This window comes from Caretta caretta, chromosome 1 (assembly GCF_965140235.1).
Source record: "Caretta caretta isolate rCarCar2 chromosome 1, rCarCar1.hap1, whole genome shotgun sequence".
NCBI classification, from domain to species: Eukaryota; Metazoa; Chordata; order Testudines; family Cheloniidae; genus Caretta; species Caretta caretta.
Genome location: NC_134206.1, coordinates 262,654,195 through 262,675,294, shown reverse-complemented (window position 1 = coordinate 262,675,294; position 21,100 = coordinate 262,654,195). Strand labels below are relative to the sequence as shown.

Sequence of the window (21,100 nt, the reverse complement as noted above, 5' to 3'; positions counted from 1 at the left end):
AATCTTCCTGGTTGCAGTTGTTATGTCCTGAAGCATCAGACTGATATTGTCATTTTTACTCTACACAGAATCACAGTAAATGGTATTCCTGTTCAGATACTGAGGCCTCAATTCTCCAAAGCACTTAAGCATGTGCTTTGATATCAACAGGACTTAAGCACGTGCTTAAGCACTTTGCTGAATAGAGACGGAAATAAGCACTAAAGTGCTTTGCTCATTATTGCCCTAAGTCTGTAGGGGGTGTAGTGATAGATTTGTAAGAAACAAAGTACAAAGCTATGTGCACCTGCTCCTTCTTTTACCTTTATTCTTTGCCTTTTGGAGCTATGCGCTTCAATAATGCCCTGTGGCTCCAAGTTCCACAGGTTAATCAATATACTGCATAAGCCTATATGAAAAGGAACTTGCAAGTTCTGTTGCTTGCCAGGCTAGCGGCAGGCCTTGAGAGAGGAGAAGAGGGACAGTGGTTCATACATACATCACCTCCAGCAGTGGCAAAACCTGTCATTTATTATATAATTTAGGTGGGATGCTATTTCAGAGACTTCATGGTCTGGAGACATTTGCTGTCCTCTCTATGGAGTGCAGGCAGGGCTTTGAGTTCGTACACCCTCCCTCTAGACTTCTCTCTTCCGTTTCCCATAAGCCAAATAATTTGAGGATTGCTCAGCGTGAGACAGAATATGCCACAACTACACTTGTATGAGCTTGATGCACTGGTTTATCCCTAATTCTCCTCTTTCCCACACAAATTCTTCTCAACAATCTCCCATAAGCATCTCCACTGCTTGGGTGCCCCTTATGCCTGAGGGACAGTGTGGGTTCTGAACTAACCCTACCAGGACTACGGGGATGCAAAGGCTGTCGCAAATCCTCAGCAGAAACTCAGAGTAGCTGCACAGAGTATTCTCGCTCTCCGAGCCAGGAGCAGTGAAAGCGTTCTCCTGAGCCAAGGGGTCGCTTTGACATTCCACAGCTAACCTAGAAACATACACATGGACATCAGAGAATGCACTCTCCTGCTCTCTGCAGAACCTACAGTGTGTTACACCTCTAGAACCTGACGGAGCCCAGAGCACATTACACGCTGAATGTACAGGGATCAGTCAATGAAATGAGCTGTCTCGAGTCAAACCTGACAGCCATTTTAAGCCAGTGACACTACACAATAGTATCACAAGAGGGGAAAGAATTAAATGAAATTCCTGCTGCAGTGAAAGGAGACAATATTGTTTGGTTAAATGTACTTAGCCAGTTTGGAATTTGGCCTGAACACCAAGGCTAACGCCTCAAATCTTATAAAAATGCCGTAGGGTATTTAATGATCATGAGTGGCCATGAACCCAGTTTTGCATCTCATCCACAAAACAGTATTATATAAGCACAGCACCCCCTAACACTGTACCAAGGCATTGTTTCAGCACCTACTAAAACGAGGGGACTGGAAATGGAATACAGTCTTCCACTAGTTCAAGTTTAGCCACCAAATTTGGTTAGTGACCAGAAGTTATTTTCTAATAGCTGTTCAGGGAATGAGCTGGTGGGTGTTAGGCAAGTTTCTAATGGGACTGGTTTGCGTCACAAAATCATCAAAACTGGTACTGGGTCCTCCTTCTTTTGGAATGTCAGTGAAGCCACCAAGGATTAAATAGGCCACAGGAGATTCTTCTCTCACTCTTAGAAGTGAGTCCCTCCACATCTGGGTAGAGTCATCATGAGGGGGACTATACTTTGCAACTTCCTGTGGTTTACGTGTTATGTGGCTAAACAGACAACTTGAATCTCCAGTTTCAAGAGCACCACATTGACCAATACATTTAATTTAAAAAAATCGTCTCTAGCCTCTGGCCAGCAGGTCCAGCAGCTGGATCGCAGACGCATGGGGAGAACTCCACTGACTGGATACATCCACTCTAGTGGCTTGAAGGGCACAGAGAATGATTCCTCTAAGTAGTTCAGTCTGCTCTAGCATCTGTCTAACAACTGGCAGACTCACCAAAGAGCAGCCCTTCCACAAGTTGTGCTGACAGACCATATTCTGTACTTTCACCTCATGCTGAAGAGAGACTGTAAGGAATGTTAGCTGGGCACAGGGTGTGTGTGTGGGAGGGGGAAACTCGTTCACCAATGGACTAGACAGAGTCAGAACCAACAGAAATCCCCTTATCTCCTCACCTACAAGCATTTCTGAAGCCTTCCACAGTGCTGAGCAGGAACTGCCCCTGTCGCAAAACCGCTTTGTTCTGAGTGCTGTGCCCCAGGTGACTCTGAGAGATTGAGGAGAGAAGATCACTCCGTTAAAGGACAGAAGCAGGGACATGTCCTCAAGAGCTTGTGTTTACATGTGAAACAAATTAACATTCTCCCCCAAAACCATCTAACCAACCAGGGTTGGGATAGGGGAAAAAACCTGTAGCTAAACTCATTTCATCCACAGATGGGTTCCTTTCTGTTCAATATTATTACCCATCTGCACATCCCTCATCAAGATTAGAGATGGAACAGGTCTATTAGATAATACCTTGCCCATTGCACAATGCAATATATTGCCAAGGGTCTGTCTGGTCCAGTTTTAAATGGCTCAGGTAATGAGGCTTCCACCACTGCTCTGGGCAGACTATTCAGCTTTAATTTTCTCTTAATTCAGTTTCATCTCATTACCTCTTGGACAACCCTGAACAATTCCTCTTCCTCCTCAGTGTTTACATCATGCAAGTTGCTTGTAGATTGTTATATCCCTCCTTAGACCCCAATCCTGCAGCTGACTGAATGGGCAGACCCCAGCTCCCACAGAGTCCCATGACTTCAATGTGGCTTCAAGGGACCACAGGAGTCTGCCTGCATCTCCCTAATTGTAGGACCAGGGTGTTAGTCATTTGGTGAGCAAGGACATACATGGCTCTTTTAATCTTTCTTCATAAGTCAAACCCACCAGCTCCTTAATCATCTGAGTTGTTCTTCTCTGAATTCCCTCCAAATGGACAACATTTAAGAACAGTTACAGATTGATGCCTGAGCAGTCTGAGAACTGCATGTCCATGAGCCCCTTTCCCATTTGACGCTGAAACAACTTCCACCTTATAATAAGCATTTTCTGCTTTCCCTGAGTCAAAAGAAGTCAACACCTGGTTTCTTTTCCACAGCCCAGTTCCCCCTCTATTAGAGATTCACTAGTGCTAATGGAGCTCATAGCTCATGAAAAGCAAATAGACTGACATCTAAGGTCTAACCAAGCAGCATGAAACAACTTCATAGTCCCCCATCAGATAAGACAAAAACAACAGATGCTACATTACTCAGACCATGCACAATTCTTTTAGAGAAAATTCAGCACCTACCTGCACAACCCTATGTTTCAGCCAGGTGCTCCTTCCATTACAGACACACCTGTGACATAAACCCATGTGCATATAGATCTAAAACAAGGGTTCTTAACCTTTGTGCTTGTGTTCAGCCACCTGTAATTGCTCCTCCTCCTCAAATACACCTCTGGATCTTTGCCCAATTCCACTTCATGAGAAGAGGACCAGATTTGCAATCCAAATGATTGCTGGTAGCTCTCTTGGTGAGAGGGGGGTCACAGCCCAAGGAATGTGACCCCCTGAGTTTAAGTCAGAGTGAGGAACATCACCAGTTATAAACATGAAAGAGGAAGCACGCTGTGAAGGAGCCTGAAGGTGGGGAGCTTGAACTCTCTTGGAGCTGAGGACACCACATGGAGGGAGTAAACTCAGCCCTGACGGAAGGAATCCTTGCACCACTTCTTAGCAAACCTCCCCACATTTCCATTGATCTGGCAGAAGCAAGAATGGCCTCCAAAGGGACCCATACCCAGCCTGCCTCACCTAGAGAGGAACTGAGACCTTTCCAGAGGAGGAGGAATAAAGAGAAACTGCAGGGATCCCTAAGGGCTACCCACCACCCATGGAAAAAGGGGGAAGTATGAGTTTATGCGGCATCTATATGCCCAGCTATATACAAAGGCCATCATCCGCCACCCCTGTTGAGGAGCAGCAGTGGTCCTCCCTGACTTACTGCAGACCTCCTGTTAATGGGTGGCAGTGAGAGGTCAACGCACCGCTTCAGCATAGTCTCAATCAGTCTCTGCAACTCTACATACTGCACTGGGGGACAGCTCAAGTGGTCCTTCCTGTGGAGACGGGGAGAAAGAAGGACAGCAACTGGGAGTTGGAAGAAGCCTCTGTGAAGATCACATGTCGTGGCAAGGTCAGCATGAAGAAAGACTTGATGGACAATAGCACACCTTCACCAACTCGCTCCAGCCAAAACTTGGTGCAGCCACATTATACAGAATCAAAGCCTTCAGCCTGTAACTGGGTTGAAGGCAACTGTGATGGATTTGGACAGACAGGAGTAGATCTGAAGAGGCCAATATGGATAAGACAGATGTGTCACATCCAAAATACATCTCTCCTGAAAGAAGCCTATCAGACCCCTTCCTGCTTACCTCATAATAGCTGCCACCGCTTTCACAGCCTCTGCTGCTACCTCCAGCACCGGACATTTTACTGCCTCCACAAGAACACCAATGGCATCTTTACACATGGCTAGATTTGTGAATAACTTGATTTCCACTGGCTGCCTGAGAAGGGGAAACAAGGAGCAAATGAGTAAAGCTTTGTGACAACCCCTGCTTGAAAAGAGAGTATCGAAAAATAAGACCATCTTGGTGTTTATTCCCCAAAAAACGCTAAGTCTTGCAGCTTCAGGCCATGCTACCAGATGTCACACAGCAAAGTCCTAGCATTGTACTGAGATAGTGACTCTCCATGGATTTCATGTAGTCTCCAGGCAAAACATTCATGCTGTCTATGAGTCTGTTATGGCTGGATCCCAGCACCACTCATGACAGGCAAATTAGTTCCTGGGCGATGCTCTGGAACTGCTCCCTACGAAGCCAGTCAGGACTTTGGTGAAGTCTCCTTTCTGTGAGCAGACTGTCTTCAGGGCAAGAAGCTCACATGGCTTCCATGTTCCTGGGTCTGACCTTGGAGCATTCAGCATCCTCTGCCCCTCCGTGCGCTTCCCACAGCGAGTCCGCCCAGGCAGGGTCCTGGGGAAGCCAGAGGGTCCTGCACCCCAACTTTGCAGTCAGATGTGACTCTTAGCCAGCCAGTAAAACAGAGGTTTATTAGATGACAGGAACATGGTCTAAAACAGAGCTTGTAGGTACAGGGAACAGGACCCCTCAGCTGGGTCCATTTTGGGGGGCAGTGAGCCAGACAACCACATCTGTACTTCACGTCCCCAGCCAGCCCAAACTGACTCACTCTCCAGCAGTCTCCCCCAGCTTCCCCCCCCCCGCCACTCCTCCTTCAGCCTTTGTCTCTTTCCGGGGCCAGGAGGTCACCTGATCTTTTTGTTCTCCAACACCTTCAGTTGGCACCTTTGCAGAGGAGAGGGGCCCAGGCCATCAGTTGCCAGGAGACAGGGGGTCAGCCATTCTCTGTGCGGCCCCTCTAGGTATCTGCAACAATCACACACCCTTATCCCACCACCTAGATACTTAAGAACTGCATAGGGGAAACTGAGGCACCCACACAGTATTCAGAGAAAACATCAAGAACATTCCCACTTCGTCACATCAAATAAATGTCAGAAGATTTGGAGAAAAACCTAAATATGTGATTGGATCAGCAAACACTGGTCTGAAAACTTCAGGACAAACAGCCTCCCTACAAGAGAAAGAACTCACCTCCCTAGGATTTCACACCATGCTCAACACTGAATGCCTACCTGAACACAGACATTTCTAAATAAGGAAACAAATACCCTGCTTCCAGAGAGGCTGGAAATGCCATGAAAAGAGCTTCTCTTGCAGTATTGTGGCACTTCTAATGCCGAATGGGGCCAGGAAGCATGGATGATGCCATGAACTTGAAAAGTAATCTTGAAAAGAGCACCACATTGACCAATATATTTAATTTAAAAATATCACCTCTAGCCATCAGGCCAGCAGGTCCAGCAGCTGGATCGCAAAGGCATGGGGAGAACTACACTGACTGGATACATCCCCTTTTTAAGCCTCAGAAAAGGTTCTGGTTCTTGAAAAATGAGAGCTTTGGTGACTTGACCTTCTCATTGCAGAACACATTAGAACCTTCAGTGCCACAGCGTTCAGCCCTCAGGGGCCTTTACCAATGGGTAAAGGCCAGGAGTAAGCGTGACTGAGTGCAGTAGCAGTATTTGGTCACTCAGTGAAGAAAGGATTAAATCCAGCTCAGCACCCCACCCCTATCCCATGCACGGGTGCTTCAGGCAAGAACTGAAAGAATAGCTGGAACAGCCGCTTGGGAGACAGGGTAAGGAGAATGCTGTTGGGAAGGATGGTCTCCATGCATCAAACCCCACCTTCTTCTGTTTACTTTCTTATTTTGTTAATTAACTTTACTTTCTTGTTTGAAACATGAATCCTTGAGAAACGCTTCCCTACTGGGGGCAGAAACATCACTGCAGTAGGGTACTTTATGATGTAATCTTGTATTGGAGGAAAGGTCTAAATGGCAGCATCTCTGTTTGGGTCCCAAACTCTGCCCGCTGCTCCTCCTGTGCTGACTCTCCTGCAAGTCACCTGACCCTTTCAAAAAGCAAATGGATTCCTAAGGGAGGGATTCCTGTATTCAGCCACCCCTTTGGCCAGTGACTGTGGTGGTGTGGGGGAGAGGACGTGTTACTGCAATGCAGCAACCCTCAGTTAGAGAGCAAGCAGAAGGGGAAAAATTAGAGGATCATTGATGGGATCCCTTTCCCCAGCACAAAACAGATCATCTGAAAGAAACACTGTACTTCAAAGCACAGCAAAGAACACCACATACTAAAAATGCCATGAGCTTGGCAAGATGCAGTATTATCCTCTCTTCCATTTGCAACGATTAATGCAGAGATGTGTGCTTTGAGCAAGAGCTTTTCTCTTCCCATGTCCTGGTTTCTCTCCTTCTGACGGACCCTGCTCCCGCCACCACCATCCTGTGCCAAGAGCATCACATTATTTTTTATTGCTACAGAAATGACTGTAATGTCACGCTGCAGAAATCCAGCTTGGGGAACAGAGCGAAAAAGAAAAAGGATGAGATACTGGGGTGATGGAAAGGCAAAGAAATAAAGGGGGGTGGGGTAAAAACAGACACTACATGAATTCTCCTATTTTGCAGAAAAGAAGAGTGATGGGAAACAAATTTGTATTTCAGCCTAATGTTTCTTTTCTGTGTAAAATTTAACTCAGGTGACAGGTGTCGGACTGAAAGCCCTGGAGGCTGTGTTCTCCATTTAGCCGTAGAGCAGCACAAGCCGTGCAGAGCTGCTCGCATACACTGACCCAATCCCCTGGCTCCCCCCTCCTCTTCCCCACCGTGCCTCTGTCCTACCCTGGAAATGTCCTGCCCAAGGCGGAGAGGACTGTTTACTCAGTCCGCTGCTGACACTGCGACGGGAGCTACTGAGGGGCAGTTGTTTTGGTAGGTGGTGCACGAGATGTGGCTGAATCAGTTTTATCTGAAACTTGCTCTCGGGCCCTTCTTTGGTGAACAGGTGCTCTCCCTTGCCTTCGCAATGTCCTCCAACTCAGTGACGTGTGAGCGAGCGTGAGTGAGTCCCTTACCGTTTCAGTATTTCAGTGAACAGCAAGAGTCCCTGCTTGTGCAGCTCCACATTATTCAGCTGCAGGATCCCTTTCAGGCTCCTCACCACAGACTCGATGCCTGCAGAGGGGCATGCATTCACAAGATGTCATCAGGGAGATTTTAACACACCCGCCAAAAGCCCAAGAAGAGTTATGATGGGGGTGGGAGATGAGTTTTCAAAGGGGGACGGGGGTTGGAGGATCTGCTGACCTTGGCAGGACATAGGCAATGGCAGCAAAAAGTTCCCCATACACTCTGCTCTCTGCCAACATGCATCAGCTTCCGCTTGTAAAGGCCACCTCTACATTTGAGCTGGAAGGTATGATTCCCAGCTCACGCAGACATACCTGCACTAGCTCTGCTTGAGCTAGCACCTAAAACCAGTAGCATAGCTGTGGTGGCCCAGATGGCTGCTTGGGGTTGCTACCCCAAGTACAATGCCACCTAATCCTCTGGGTTCACACTCAGCTGGCTACCCCAAGCCACCACCTCTGCCAGTGCAGACACGGTGCTATTTTTAGGTGCTGACTCAAGCAGAGCTAGGGTGGATACATCTACACAAGCCAGGAATCATGTTCCCAGCTCAAATATAGACACACCCTAATGGTGAATTCAGCTTCTGTCTTCCTATGTCCTTGGCCTCTTCTAGAGACTGCCACCAAGACATCAGTTAATGTCAACAGTGCTGGTGGCTTCTGTAATGTGAACATGTGCCCATCAGGAACTGGACTCAGGCACCATAAACCTATGTCATGGAAGTCTCCAGACAAGCATCATATGGGAATAATCTTCAGTTACTACCAACTTGGGGCCTGACTGGGACCAGTGACTTTGCAGTAAAAGGCTCTGAAATCCCAACCCCATCTTCAGTGTCCATGTGATATTACTCTAGCAATTTTGACAGGCTAGGAAAGACTGGGACCTACCATAGACTGTGTGACACTTGGAAAAGAAAAGCCGCTCCTCAGTTAGGAGCAACAGGCAGCAATAAACCGACCAGAGGAGAATTTCACTGGTGCAGGAGAGACGCTCAAACAGGAATTCTGCAAACAAACAAAAAAATCCATCGTAGTAAAACAGCATCTCCGCCATGCATGGCACAACTGCCCCTAGTGTAAGGGAAAGGGGGCCAGGGAGAACGACAGGGGCTTTAACTGGGAGCAACGTCTTCTTTTTTCCACCCTACTGCCATACTAATTTAACAGTAACACTCAGTAATAGTCCCTAGGGAAGAGGAGACAACCACCCACCACCTCTGGATGGTGTCCAGCAGCACTGATGAGTTCTGAAGGAAAAAGGGATTCCAGCTCTGCTCAGCCAAAGTGAGGATTACTGTGGAATAGGACTCTTAAAGGAGGTAGGGAGAACGCAGAGGAAAATGATGGTACATTATCATAGAATCATAGAATAACAGAGTTGGAAGGGACCTCTGGAGGCCATCTAGTCCAACCCCCTGCCCAGAGCAGGACCAATCCCAACTAAATCATCCCAGCCAGGACTTTGTCAAGCCTGACCTTAAAAACTTCTAAGGAAGGGGATTCCACCACCTCCCTAGGTAACGCATTCCAGTGTTTCACCACCCTCCTAGTGAAAAAAATTTTCCTAATATCCAACCTAAACCACCCCCACTGCAACTTGAGACCATTACTCCTTGTCCTGTCATCTGCTATCACTGAGAATAGTCTAGATCCATCCTCTTTGGATCCACCTTTCAGGTAGTTAAAAGCAGCTATCAAATCCCCCCGCATTCTTCTCTTCCGTAGACTAAACAATCCCAGTTCCCTCAGCCTCTCCTCATAACTCATGTGTTCCAGTCCTCTAATCATTTTTGTTGCCCTTCGCTGGACTCTCTCCAATTTTTCCACATCCTTCTTGTAGTGTGGGGCCCAAAACTGGACACAGTACTCCAGATGAGGCCTCACCAATGTCGAATAGAGGGGAACAATCACATCCCTCAATCTGCTGGCAATGCCCCTACTTATACACCCCAAAATGCCATTGGCCTTCTTGGCAACAAGGGCACACTGTCAACTCATATCAAGCTTCTCGTCCACTGTCACCCCTAGGTCCTTCTCTGCAGAACTGCTGCCTAGCCATTCGGTCCCTAATCTGTAGCGGTGCATTGGATTCTTCCGTCCTAAGTGCAGGACTCTGCACTTGTCCTTGTTGAACCTCATCAGATTTCTTTTGGCCCAATCCTCCAATTTCTCTAGGTCCCTCTGTATCCTATCCCTATCCTCCAGCGTATCTACCACTCCTCCCAGTTTAGTGTCATCCGCAAACTTGCTGAGGGTGCAATCCACACCATCCTCCAGATCATTAATAAAGATATTGAACAAAACCGGCCCCAGGACCGACCCTTGGGGCACTCCGCTAGATACCAGCTGCCAACTAGACATGGAGCCATTGATCACTACCTGTTGAGCCCGACAATCTAGCCAATTTTCTACCCACCTTGTAGTGCATCCATCTAGCCCATACTTCTTTAACTTGCTGACAAGAATACTGTGGGAGACCGTGTCAAAAGCTTTGCTAAAGTAGAGGAATAACACGTCCATTGCTTTCCCTTCATCCACAGAACCAGTTATCTAATCATAGAAGGCAATTAGATTAGTCAGGCATGACTTTCCCTTGGTGAATCCATGCTGACTGTTCCTGATCACTTTCCTCTCATCTAAGTGCTTCAGAATTGATTTCTTGAGGACATGCTCCATGATTTTTCCGGGGACTGAGGTGAGGCTGACTGGCCTGTAGTTCCCAGGATCATCCTTCTTCCCTTTTTTAAAGATGGGCACTACATTAGCCTTTTTCCAATCTTCTGGGACTTCCCCCGATCGCCATGAGTTTTCAAAGATAATGGCCAATGGCTCTGCAATCACATCCGCCAATTCCTTTAGCACTCTCAGATGCAACACATCCGGCCCCATGGACTTGTGTACGTCTAGTTTTTCTAAATAGTCCTAAACCACTTCTTCCTTCACAGAGGGCTGGCCACCTCCTCCCCATGCTGTGCTGCCCAGTACAGTAGTCTGGGAGCTGACCTTGTTCATGAAGACAGAGGCAAAGAAAGCATTGAATACATTAGCTTTTTCCACATCCTCTGTCACTAGGTTGCCTCCCTCATTTAGTAAGGGGTCACACTTTCCTTGGCTTTCTTCTTATTGCCAACATACCTGAAGGACCCTTCTTGTTACTCTTAACATCACTCGCTAGCTGCAACTCCAGATGTGATTTAGCCTTCCTGATTCCATTCCTACATGCCCGAGCAATATTTATATACTCATCCCTGGTCATTTGTCCAATCTTCCACTTCTTGTAAGCCTCTTTTTTGTGTTTAAGATCAGCAAGGATTTCACTGTTAAGCCAAGCTGGTCGCCTGCAATATTTACTATTCTTTCTACACATCTGGATGGTTTGTCCCTGTAACCTCAATAAGGATTCTTTAAAATACAGCCAGCTCTCCTGGACTCCTTTCCCCCTCATGTTATTCTCCCAGGGGATCCTGCCCATCAGTTCCCTGAGGGAGTCAAAGTCTGCTTTTCTGAAGTCCAGGGTCCATATTCTGCTGCTTTCCTTTCTTCCTTGTGTCAGGATCCTGAACTCGACCATCTCATGGTCACTGCCTCCCAGGTTCCCATCCACTTTTGCTTCCCCTACTAATTCTTCCCGGTTTGTGAGCAGCAGGTCAAGAAGAGCTCCGCCCCTAGTTGGTTCCTCCAGCACTTGCACCAGGAAATTGTCCTCAAAATAAAGTGACTAAAGAGCAGCAGGGTCCTGAAGGCAGGTGGGCTGCTATCCTTCCAGTACAGAGCTAGCAAGCAGCTGAAATATGGCTATAGACTTTGATCTGATTTAAGGGATATAAAGCCAGCTTTGTCACAGCAGCTGTGACCCCTCCTCTCAAACTCTTACACATCCAAAGAAGGGGATGCACAAAACCAAAGTGATTAATTCCTCTGCGGACGGGAAATTAAAGTTTAACATCTCCCCGGGTTGGCATCCTGGGCCAAAGTCTGAGCTGAATAACATCCTGTGCAACGCCACTGAAGTCAAGGGGACAACATAGGGTTAATTCAGGACAGAAGTTAGCTTGTTTGGGTTCTGCAGTTATATTGCCATGGGCTGTGGTCTCATGAGAATGCATAATCTAAGCAGGGTTGGGCCTAGTCAATTCTTAGATGGGAGACTTCAAAGGAAAATTCAAATGCTGCAGGAAGTAATTAGTAATTTGGTAAAGGATGGTCTATGCTCTGAATCACTACTGCACCAATGCCTCCTAGCCGTGCCGTGCATTTGGAAGTGCAGTTTTTACACCAATTACAGTTAATAAGTATCCTCATCGGCACTTTTTGCAAGAGGAGTCTTAGACTTGGTGACCTCCCCAAATTCCAACTCAGGACATTACATTCTGCCTACATAAAACTCCCCCTACAATTTCAGCTAGGAGCTTATTTTCACTTCGCTTCCCAAAATACTGTTGGTGGCTTTTGTTGATGCAGAATGGCTGTTGTGACTACCCCAGAGGTGGATGCATTACACAGATTGAGGCTGATTACCTATGTGCACAAACTGTACACTGTTAAGGTGCCCCCAGAGGGAAAGACACTGTAGAACTACAAGGTATTATTGTATTTCTTCACCTGGGATGTCTGCATGAATGAAGGCAGGAGCATACTTGATGGGAGAATGCACAAGCACAGCAGTCATACATTGAACACTTGCCACCTGTAGCATCTCATCTCTGGACAGCAACAGCTGTGTGGAAACAAAAATGAAGAAAAAAAATCAAAACCACAGACTTGATTATGAAAGAATTCCTAGAGGGAGCTTGAAAAAGACCAATTTAAAACAGGCAAAAAGAAGTCTCTTTAAGCAACATATAATTCCCTAGGGTAACTTGCTATGGCAAGATAATACCAAGGCAAGTAACTTAGCAAGATTAAGAAAAACATTAAAGAAGCCTATGACTAAGAATAGCTCTGCAATCGCACCAGCCAGGCGAATGCTTACAAGAGCTATGTCAATCCTCATGCTTCAGGCTAAACATAGCTGGGATCAGGAAGAAATTCCACTCACTACCTGTGCACTATTGAACAACTGGTGCATTATGGGGGATTTCCACCTTCCTAGGCTGCATCTGACATTGATCAGTATGGGGGACATAATATGAGGCTACTTGAACCAGTGCAGCAAATAACTGCTCCTATTGATAACTCGCCTCACAGAAACGGATAATTTGACTGGCCCCTTGTACAAGGCATGTTGACAGATGTGGCAACCCCTTCAGCAATTACCTTTTTGAGCATGAGCGGCAGTGGGTTCTCTTTCTCCAGCAACTCAGCATTCTCGGAATCTGCCCCTCTTCTTGAATTGTTCATAATAACTGATACAAAATGGTCAGAATTCAGCAGCTCCTTTAGCAAACCTACAAAGGGAGAGAAAGAACAAGCAGCAAACTGGTAGTGGGGAGGATTGGGAGCTTCACAACATTCTGCCCTGAAACATATCACTGACTCCTTAACCACTTCTGTATTCTTGACAAAACCCTTCTGCTTACATTCAGGGCCTTCTCTGGGCATGCCCCCATGTATCTCCACTGTCCATCAATGCTTTACACCCCACCCCATCCCCAATTCTCCTCTTTGCCATTTCTGATTCTCTCCATTCCCCATTCCCTCTTCTATCGGTAGATCCTTTAATTGCCATTGCACCAGCTCTCTGCTCAACCTGATCCACTCCTTCTGCCTTTCTGATTCCTCACCTCCAAACTCTTTTTAAAAAGCGCAGCTCAAAACCCACCACTTCTCTGCTGCTTGCAGCCAGGGACCCAACCACCAGTTTCTCCCTCAGGTACTTTACTAGTGCCAACCATTCACACCTCTTGCTATCCATTCTCTCAACCTGCTCTCACACCTTCCCATTTAATAATCCCATTTCTGTAACTGCTGCAAGTTTAAAGATACTGCCACAAGCAGCACATTATAAACATACAGTGTACGTCGTTACATGCACTGATGCAAATCATAAACAAGAGATTTTGTAGGCGACGCTCCAGTGTAAGTTCAGAAGTGATGTAGCATGGCTGTTGGAGTGAACTTTTGAAAAGAGTCCTCCGTTACAAATGGCTGACTGCTGGATGTGAAAAGCAAGCAGACGACTGTACCCCTTCTACAGTAAAGAGAGAGATTGCTGTGTGGTGTGCATTTGAGCTATGTGAGTGAAGACGAAACCATCCTGTGTACTGCATGACATTGCTGCTCTATGCAAAGCGATGGTTCTGACCCAGAAGCGTAGAGAAAACATAGGCACCGACTCCGTGGGTACTCCAGGGCTGGAGGACCCATGGAGAAAAAAATGGTGGATGCTAAGCACCCACTGGCAGCCCCCATAACAGCCCCCCTTCTTCCCCCAGCGCCTCCCACCTGCCGGTGGGCCCCACCAATCAGTGCCTCCCCCTTCAATCCTGTGCCTCCCGCCCACCGTGATCAGCTGTTTTGTGGCGTGCAGGAGGATCTCGGTGGGAAGGGGGAGGAGTGAGGATGCGGTGTGCTCAGGGGAGGGGTGGAAAGAGGCAGGGCAGGGGTGGGCCAGGTGTGGGAAGAGGTGAGCATATTGGAAAGTCAGCACCTGTGACAGAAAGCCAGTTTCCATTTTAGTTTTTCAGCCTCAACTACGAGACACTTCATATCTCCAAGTTGTATTTCTCAGAATCAATCCAGCTACTTTACAAAACCAATCTATCTGATTGTATGTAGAGGTTAGAATCAGTCACTTTAACCTTAGGGGATCACTTGATTTCCAGGAAGATGACATAGTCAAATTGGGATAGATCAAGCCATGGTGCAAGCTGGAGGCCTTCAGAGACAGTTACAGCAGGTACCACTGGGGTTCCAGCAACAAGGTGGGACAGGGTGTGTTGCTTCCCTGGTTATACCAGGAGGGTTTGGCAATGGGGCTAGGATGAACAATTGTTGTGCAATAACAGAAGGGATCTGCAGCTGTGGACAAGTATGCTCACCACCTCCGGAACAGTCCAACCAGCTGAGAGTTTGCAAGTTCAGAGTTCTGAGGAACAATTCAGAATCCAGCACACATTAGGACTCCCAAACTAACAAAGACAACCCCCCACCTTTTGTTTCTCTGAGGTGTCTTACCCATGCAATTAACCTGCAGTTCCTTTGTTTGTGCATTCCCTAGGGTAGCCAGGAAGAGGTCACACAGCCTCTCTGTGAAGTGCACTGACAGCCTTTCTGAACTGATGGGGGAAGAATACAGCTTGCCGTAAAGATAGCAGACAGTAGCCTTTATACCCTCGTTGGGGTACATCAAGCCTGCCAGCAGGTGTTCCATTAAGTTACCTAGAGTGGTGAACGACAATGACCACTGTTGAGAGAAAACACTGGTAACAGACATTTCTAAGTCATCCGGCAGAGGCACATTCCCTGCAAAAGCTTCCACAAACACTTTACAGACCTGTCCATGCAGGCTAGGAAAAGAGGTCGAGATTAGGTTGAGATTAGCTAAGGCATGTTAATTGACCTTTCCCTATTTCCCTAATCAAACCTTACATTTAGAGATGTGGGGCCAACTGCTGTGATTCTCTGAGGAGTGAGTGATGCTGTAACAATTGAGGGGCTCACAGTTAAACTACATAACAATACACGCCCCCCGACTCCTCTACTCAGGGGCTGAGCATGCTCACACCAACACTCCTACCTTGGGGAAGGGAGACCTGGGGAAGTGCAACCACATGCATGTCTCCCAAGAGGCAAACAGAGCTCCAAATTCCACTAACGCTGGTGACATAAATATAAAGGGAAGGGTAAACACCTTTAAAATCCCTCCTGGCCAGAGGAAAAACCCTGTCACCTGTAAAGGGTTAAGAAGCTAGGATAACCTCGCTGGCACCTGACCAAAATGACCAATGAGGAGAGAAGATACTTTCAAAAGCTGGGGGGAGGGAGAAACAAAGCCTCTCTCTCTGTCTGTGTGATGCCTTTGCCGGGGACAGAACAGGAATCGAGTCTTAGAACTTAGTAAGTAATCTAGCTAGATATGCGTTAGATTCTGTTTGTTTAAATGGCTGAGAAAATAAGATGTGCTGAATGGAATGGATATTCCTGTTTTTGTGTCTTTTTGTAACTTAAGGTTTTGCCTAGATGGATTCTCTATGTTTTGAATTTAATTACCCTGTAAGGTATTTACCATCCTGATTTTACAGAGGTAATTCTTTTTACTTTTTCTTCTATTTAAATTCTTCTTTTAAGAACCTGATTGCTTTTTCATTGTTCTTAAGATCCAAGGGTTTGGGTCTGTGGTCACCTATGCAAATTGGTGAGGATTTTTATCAAACCTTCCCCAGGAAAGGGGGTGTAAGATTTGGGAGGATTTGGGGGGGGAAAGACGTTTCCAAACGGACTCGTTCCCAGTAATCGGTGTTAGACGTTTGGTGGTGGCAGCGAAAGTCCAAGGGCAAAAGGTAAAATAGTTTGTACCCTGGGGAAGTTTTAACCTAAGCTGGTAAAAGTAAGCTTAGGAGGTTTTCATGCAGGTCCCCACATCTGTACCCTAGAGTTCAGAATGGGGAAGGAACCCTGACAGCTGGTCTTCAACAGGCTGAACTGGCCAGGAGAGGTAGAGCAGTCTTGTGGCTAAGCACTGGACAGGGACTCAAGAAATTGGGGTCCAATATCTAGTTCTGCCACAGATTCACTTTGTGACCTTGGGAAAGTGACTGACTGTATCAGAGGGGCAGCTGTGTTAGTAATAAATCTGTTAGTCTGTATCCACAAAAACAACGAGGAGTCCGGTGGCACCTTAAAGACTAACAGATTTATTTGGGCATAAGCTTTCATAGGTAAAAAACCTCACTTCTTCAGATGCATGGAGTGAAAATTACAGATACAAGCATATATATACAGGCACATGAAGAGAAGGGAGTTACCTTACAAGTGAAGAACCAGTGCTGACAAGGCAGATGTGCACAGGCTGAAATTGTGAACAAAGAGCATCACTTGCCCCATAACCTCAGCCGTATAAAACGCAACGCTATCTACAGCTTCAGAAACAACTCTGACATTATAATCAAAGGGGCTGACAAAGGAGGTGCTGTAGTCTTAATGAACAGGTCGAACTATGAACAGGAGACTGCCAGGCAACCCTCCAACACCACATTCTACAGGCCACTATCCTCTGATCCCACTTAGGAGTATCAAAAGAAACTACACCATCTGCTCAAGAAACTCCCTGCTACAGCATGGGAACAAATCTACACGGACACACCCCCAGAGCCCCGACCAGGGGTATTCTATCTGCTACCCAAGATCCATAAACCTGGAAACCATGGATGCCCCATCATCTCAGGCATCGGCACTCTTAAGGCAGGATTATCTGGCTATTTGGACTCTCTCCTCAGACTCTACGCTACCAGCACTCCTAGCTATCTTTGAGACACCACCGACTTCCTGAGGAAACTACCATGCATTGGTGATCTTCCTGAAAACACCATCCTGACCACCATGGATGTAGAAGCTCTTTACACCAATATTCCACAGGAGGATGGATTACAAGCTGTCAAGAATGGTATCCCTGATGAGGCCACAGCACACCTGGTGGCTGAGCTTTGTGACTTTGCCCTCACCCACAACCATTTCAGATTTGGGGACAACTTATACCTTCAAGTCAGTGGCACTGCTATGGGTACCTGCATGGCTCCACAGTATGCCAACATTTTTATGGCTGACTTAGCACAACGCTTCCTCAGCTCTCGTCCCCTAGCACCCCTCCTCTACTTGCGCTACACTGATGACATCATCATCATATGGACCCCCGGGAAGGAGGCCCTTGAAGAATTCCACCTGGATTTCAACAATTTCCACCCCACCATCAACCTCAGCCTGGACCACTCCACACAAGAGATCCACTTACTGGACACGAAAGTGCAAATAAGTGATGGTCACATAAACACCACCCTATACCAGAAATCTACTGACCACTATACTTACCTACATGCCTCCACCTTCCATCCAGGACACACCAAACGATCCATTGTCTACAGCCAAGCCCCAAGATACAACCAAATTTGCTCCAATCCCTCAGACAGAGGCAAACACCTACAAGATCTTTATCAAGCATTCTTAAAACTACAATACCCACCTGGGGAAATGAGGAAAAAGATTGACAGAGTGAGACAGGTACCCAGAAATCACCCTACTATAGGACAGGCCCAACAAGGAAAATAACAGAACACCACTAGCCATCACGTACAGCCCATTATCAACGAGGCAGGTATTATATACTGACACACGAAGAGAAGGGAGTTACCTCACAAGTGGAGAACCAGTGTTGACAGGGCCAATTCAATCAGGGTGGATGTAGTCCACTCCCAATAATTGATGAGGAGATGTCAATTCCAGGAGACGCAAAGCTGCTTTTATAATGAGCCAGCCACTCCCAGTCCCTACTCAAGCCCAAATTAATGGTGATAATTTGCAAATGAATTTTAGTTCTGCAGTTTCTCTTTGAAGTCTGTTTTCTGAAGTTTTTTGTTCAAGTATAGCTACTTTTAAATCTGTTATTGAATGTCCAGGGAGACGGAAGTGTTCTCCTACTGGCTTTTGTGTCTTACCATGCCTGATGTCTGATTTGTGTCCATTTATTCTTTTACATAGGGACTGTCCAGTTTGGCCAACGTACATGGCAGAGGGGCATTGCAGGCACATATGACATTAGTAGGTGTGCAGATGAATGAGCCCCTGATGGTGTGGCTGATGTGGTTGGGTCCTCTGATGATGTCGCTAGAGTAGATATGGGGACAGAACAGGCAAAGGGGTTTGTTACAGGGATTGGTTCCTGGGTTAGTGTTTCTGTGGTGTGGTGTGTAGTTGTTGGTGAGTATTTGCTTCAGGTTGGGGGGCTGTCTGTAAACGAGGACTGGCCTGCCTCCCAAAGTCTGTGAGAGTGAGGGATAGGTTGTAGATCGTTGATGACATGCTGGAGAGGTTTTAGCTGGGGGCTGTACGTGATGGCCAGTGGTGTTCTGTTGTTTTCCCTGTTGGGCCTGTCCATTAGTAGGTGACTTCTGGGTACCCATCATGTTCTGTCAATCTGTTTCCTCACTTCCCCAGGTGGTACTGTAGTTTTAAGAATTGATAAAGATTCTTGTAGGTGTTTTTTTCTGTCTGAGGGATAGGAGCAAATGCGGGTTGTATCTTAGGGCTTGGCTGTAGACAATGGATTGTGTGATGTGTCCTGGATGGAAGGTGGAGGCATGTAGGTAAGTATAGTGGTCAGTAGATTTCTGGTATAGGGTGGTGTTTATGTGACCATCACTTATTTGCACTTTCGTGTCCAATAAGTGGATCTCTTGTGTGGAGTGGTCCAGGCTGAGGTTGATGGTGGGGTGGAAATTGTTGAAATCCAGGTGGAATTCTTCAAGGGCCTCCTTCCTGGGGGTCCATATCATGAAGATGTCATCAGTGTAGTGCAAGTAGAGGAGGGCTGCTAGGGGACGAGAGCTGAGGAAGCGTTGTTCTAAGTTAGCCATAAAAATGTTGGCATGCGGGTATCCATAGCAGTGTCGCTGACTTAAAGATATATGTTGTCCCCAAATCTGAAATGGTTGTGGGTGAGGGCAAAGTCACAAAGCTCAGCCACCAGGTGTGCTGTGGCCTCATCAGGGAGACTGTTCTTGACAGCTTGTAATCCATCCTCGTGTGGAATATTGGTATAAAGAGCTTCTACATCCATGGTGGCCAGGATGGTGTTTTCAGGAAGATCATTGGAAGTGGCTGGCTCACTACAAAAGCCATTTTCCCTCTTGGCATTGACACCTCCTCATCAATTATTGGAAGTGGACCACATCCACCCTGACTGAATTTGCCTTGTCAACACTGGTTCTTCACTTGTAAGGTAACTCCCTTCTCTTCATGTGCCAGTATATATATGCCCGTATCTGTAATTTTCACTCCATGCATCTGAAGAAGTGGATTTTTTTACCCACAAAAGCGGATGCCCAAATAAATCTGTTAGTCTTTAAGCTGCCACCGGACTCCTCTTTGTTTTAGTGTCTGTCTCACTCTTTCAGTTAGTGCCACTAGATGCTACCATGATATAATGAAGCATGACTCACCGTGTTCAATCACCAATATATCAGCTAACCCCGGGATGGCATCTGCCAGTTTGCCCAGGAGATTTAACGTAGGCAGGCTCCCTCTCATGGTGGCTGCCTTAGATAACTGGGGAGGGAAGAAAATGAACCACCTATAAGGATGTGGCCCAAAATGGGAAACACACACAAAATGGTGAACTCCCCTCACGGTGCAATGAACCTCTTGGAATGGGACCTTCTAAGCCAGTGGAACCCCCTTAACTGTTCAGGATAAATCAGCGGAAGATATGTGTTTGTCCAGCCAATTGTCCCTAACACATCCACCAAATCTCCCAGCTGTAATCTCCTCCTGGTTTTTGCCCTGCTGCTGCACCCCCAAAGCTGATGTGAGGTGGATGGGGGAGCTGGCGAACTCTCTCCCAACCTCTGCTGTCTCCCAAGTGTCTGTGCTCTGGGGAAGCCTGACATTTTGTGATGAACCTGGCAATGAAGAGAGCACAAGCGAAGGGAGCAGGCCTGCCAAGCAGCTTCAGGTCTAAAAAGCTGCCCATATTATTGCCGCAGTAATGGAGGGAAAAGAGAAACCACAAAGGATGCTATGTTGCCACGGTGGAGGGGATATGATGGCAAAAATTCCAGGGCAGATGTCAACATTGCCAAAGTCACGAAGGCAGCGGCAGCATTTAGGACATTCCACAAGAGCCCATTCACAATACTGTGTAACTTTCCATATTTTCAAATTTGGGGGACCAAAGGGAGCAAGGAAATAATCTTTACTGACCTCTTTCTGGCTTTCATCCAACACACAGTGTACATACTGTTCCAACTTCAGATCCGCCACAAGTCGCACCAGAACTGAGCAGAAGAAACAGGATCAGTAACAATAACACATACCAGAGTTTACTCATAATACATCTTCCACACAGCTTTACCAGGCAAATGAGCAGGTGGAGTATGTGTTTAACGCATATATGGGTGCTTATAAAGCAGGGTAACATCTGCATTCCCTTTGCTGTTATGTGATATCCCTCCTCCCCCAGCTTGATCTTTCTGCAGTGAAGTCATAATAAACCCTGCATTAGTGACTGCCGTCTGTTTACAAGGAAATTAACTTCAAGTCACCAATTCAGCGTTTCGATATCAAGTTAAGGAAGAGATATCAGGCTGGAAAAGAATTAGTCCCTTATTTCAAGCACAAATACACACCTAAGTAGTGCACAGGGCAAGTTTCCCACACTTCCTTTCCAAGATTAGATAAGAACACAGTTGATGACCAGATATAATTTGAGGGGCCCTCATCTAGTACCAGGCTCTTCAATAGTACCTGTGGTCTTGTTACAGACCAGACTGT

The 21,100-nt window shown here is 46.7% G+C and overlaps 1 protein-coding gene across 4 annotated transcripts in view; it reads right to left on the bottom strand.

Moving 5' to 3' along the window:
* Positions 1 to 21,100, bottom strand: part of MEI1 (meiotic double-stranded break formation protein 1) — a 69,154-nt gene that overhangs the window by 35,943 nt on the left and 12,111 nt on the right. For 3 of the 4 annotated variants that reach the window (XM_048835241.2, XM_048835236.2, XM_075124205.1), the window contains exons 4-14: positions 20,531 to 20,604; positions 19,771 to 19,876; positions 14,795 to 14,998; positions 12,935 to 13,065; positions 12,281 to 12,395; positions 8,567 to 8,683; positions 7,619 to 7,718; positions 4,469 to 4,603; positions 4,036 to 4,150; positions 2,176 to 2,267; positions 840 to 981 (exon numbers count right to left, since the gene is read on the bottom strand). In XM_048835241.2, coding sequence (XP_048691198.2) covers positions 840 to 981; positions 2,176 to 2,267; positions 4,036 to 4,150; positions 4,469 to 4,603; positions 7,619 to 7,718; positions 8,567 to 8,683; positions 12,281 to 12,395; positions 12,935 to 13,065; positions 14,795 to 14,998; positions 19,771 to 19,876; positions 20,531 to 20,604 — 1,331 coding nt within the window. The remainder of the gene's footprint in view (positions 1 to 839; positions 982 to 2,175; positions 2,268 to 4,035; positions 4,151 to 4,468; positions 4,604 to 7,618; positions 7,719 to 8,566; positions 8,684 to 12,280; positions 12,396 to 12,934; positions 13,066 to 14,794; positions 14,999 to 19,770; positions 19,877 to 20,530; positions 20,605 to 21,100) is intronic. The other variant, XM_075124206.1, reaches the window with a different exon arrangement.